The sequence below is a fragment of the Nanorana parkeri genome, unplaced genomic scaffold (assembly GCF_000935625.1).
Source record: "Nanorana parkeri isolate BGI_ZX_2015 unplaced genomic scaffold, ASM93562v1 scaffold3835, whole genome shotgun sequence".
Taxonomy (NCBI): Eukaryota; Metazoa; Chordata; class Amphibia; order Anura; family Dicroglossidae; genus Nanorana; species Nanorana parkeri.
In genome coordinates this window covers 19,602-22,228 of record NW_017310103.1, presented here as the reverse complement: position 1 = coordinate 22,228, position 2,627 = coordinate 19,602, and the positions used below count along the sequence as shown (strand labels likewise).

Sequence of the window (2,627 nt, the reverse complement as noted above, 5' to 3'; positions counted from 1 at the left end):
CCAAATATCACCCCACCCCCGAAATATCACCCTACCCCCAAATTATGTCCACACAGTGACCCCCAAATATCGCCCCTCTTCGGAGCCGTGGTGCTGGTTCAGTGTCCCCTCCCCCGTTGGGGTCTCACCTGGATGTTGGGGTTCTGGGAGGTCAGATTGGCCCCCAATAAGCTCTGGAGGTCCAAGATGAACGGAGCCGCCTCCCCCCCGCCGTCCTCCGGCTCCTGTGATGCTGATCCGCGGCTTTCCGGGGTGACCTCTGACCTCGGGGAGTCCTGCACACAGATAAGGTCAGTGCTCGTCCCAAGAGCTCACAATCCAGACGAGCCCTCCCACCATCACCCTCATCCTCCATCATCATCATCACTACCACCATCATCCTCACCACCTCCATCACCATCATCCTCACCTCCATCATTCTCACTACCACCATCATCATCCTCACCTCCATCACTACCCCCATCATCCTCACCTCCACCATCATCATCCTCACTACCACCATCATCATCATCCTCACCACCCCCATCATCATCATCCTCACTACCACCATCATCATCCTCACTACCACCATCATCCTCACCACCTCCATCATCATCATCCTCACTACCACCACCTCCATCATCCTCACCACCTCCATCATCCTTACCTCCATCATCCTCACTACCACCATCATCCTCACTACCACCATCATCCTCACTACCACCATCATCCTCACTACCACCATCATCATCATCATCCCCACCACCTCCATCATCATCATCCTCACCTTTCATACTGTATCATGGTCATCTCTGTCCCCGCACTCCTCTCTGCGCTCACCCCGGACTGATAAGGAGCGATGTAAGTTAGTAGCGATCGTTACTCTAGCAGTATCGATCGTAGCGCTCACCTGGTGGGGCCCGGGTCGGGCAGGAGGGGCCCCCGGGAGGGTCTCCAGTCGGCAGTAGAGAAGAAGGAGGATGAGGATGGCGCCCCACATCACTGCTCGCCCGGCTGGGTCACTCTGCGCCCATGTCTGCGGGCGGGGCGGAGTCGGACGGTGACATCACTCCCGGGGGCGGGGCCGGGATGGAGGTCACGTGTCCCGGATCGCGGACAGGGTCTCTCCAGGCAGAGCAGTGTGCAGGGGGAGACACTCACTGGTCACAGCGTTGTCACCTGGACCGGAAATCCCGCTCCACCGAAGTCCCCACCTCAGGCTGAGCTCATTGTTACCCCCGGCGGTGGAGATTCTCCCCGGACCCCCAACGAGCACTGCGGGTCTCAGCCCAGATCTCTCCTCGGGGGCGGAGCTAGTGGAGGAGTTCTGAGCGGCCAATACCTCTTGTGGGTGGAGTTAGAGCAGCCATGTGCCTGACCTGAGTGCAGCCAATCAGCTGCTGAGAGCAATTTCTTGGGGGCGGGGTCAGTGTTAGGTGGCGGCTGCGCTCGCTCACTGTGGGAGGAGTCACCTTCTGGGCTTCCTGTATAGTGTCATAAGCCCCGCCTCCACGACTGCTCATGTGACCCAGAGAAGGGCTCCGTAATGGTGGATGACAGGTTCATTTTAAGGGGAGGGGCATCATTTCATATCTTTGGGGCGGAGCTCTGGCCACAACCAATCACGTTTCATCTTTTATTGTCGCTAGAGAAAGTTTGATTGGTTGTTCCGGCCGCTCAGCACCCGTCATTTCCATGGCAACCAGCCAGGTTTTCCCACCCTGACACTGGGAAGAAGGCAATTGGCTGCATAGGAGCTGGGCCAGCACAGACTGCAATCAGACTCTCCCTGGAGTAGGAGGGACCTGGGCCAGCACAGCCTGTAGCCAGGCACTCCCAGGAGGGGGAAAGGAGAGCTGGGCCAGCACAGTCTGTAGTCAGACACTCCCAGGAGAGCTGGGCCAGCAAAGACTAATCAAACTCGCAGGGGAGCTGGGCCAGCACAGACTGCAATTAGACTCTCCTAGGAAGGGCAGGGGAGCTGGGCCAGCACAGACTGCAATTAGGCTCTCCTAGGAGTGGAGCTGGGCCGTATTGCATCCTTCAACTCAGACTGAGTGAAATGCGTCAGCGGAGCCCCCGGGGGGGAGGGGCTCCATGTACCGGAACTTCTTTTAATATACAAACAGACCCGAGGTCATGTGATGAGATCAGAAAATAGGCACCGCCCACAAATCCGAGAGGTATGCTGGGGGTGCACCTCCCCACACCACCAGTTCAGGTCATGTGATCACAGCAATTACAGACTCCGCCCACTGCAAATCAGGACTCAGGTCAGCAGCAGGCGAGAATCTGATCCCAGAATCTCCGGAGGTGCCGACAGACCATCCAGTCCTGAGATGTACACAGCTCTGGTCCCGCCCCCAGCCTGTGATTGGACAGAAGTAGAAGCAGCAGAATGATGAGCTCACCTGTCACTCCGCTCTCTCCTCCTATCAGCACGCTTCTTGTTAGCACGGCTATGAGCCCTGCAGTACAACCGATTGGCTCCGTGTGCTGCTCCCTCCCACATATGACGAAGGCTCCTCCCCCTCCCATGTGCCTTTCTGGAACTAGAATCCCTTAGGAGGGAGGTGCAGCGTTTCCATAGTAACCAGGCGGAGAGCGAGGTGAAAATAAATGTGTTTTTATTTATTAGCAGCAGACTG

At 57.1% G+C, this 2,627-nt stretch overlaps 1 protein-coding gene and 1 pseudogene across 1 annotated transcript in view; both read right to left on the bottom strand.

The window, feature by feature from the left end:
* LOC108803531 (isthmin-2-like) overlaps positions 1 to 487 on the bottom strand; it is a 9,188-nt gene extending 8,701 nt beyond the window's left edge. Inside the window, exons 1-2 of the mRNA XM_018575365.1 lie at positions 386 to 487; positions 129 to 275 (exon numbers count right to left, since the gene is read on the bottom strand). Coding sequence (XP_018430867.1) covers positions 129 to 275; positions 386 to 487 — 249 coding nt within the window. The remainder of the gene's footprint in view (positions 1 to 128; positions 276 to 385) is intronic.
* A 588-nt stretch (positions 488 to 1,075) lies between these two features.
* LOC108803530 overlaps positions 1,076 to 2,627 on the bottom strand; it is an 11,259-nt pseudogene continuing 9,707 nt past the window's right edge.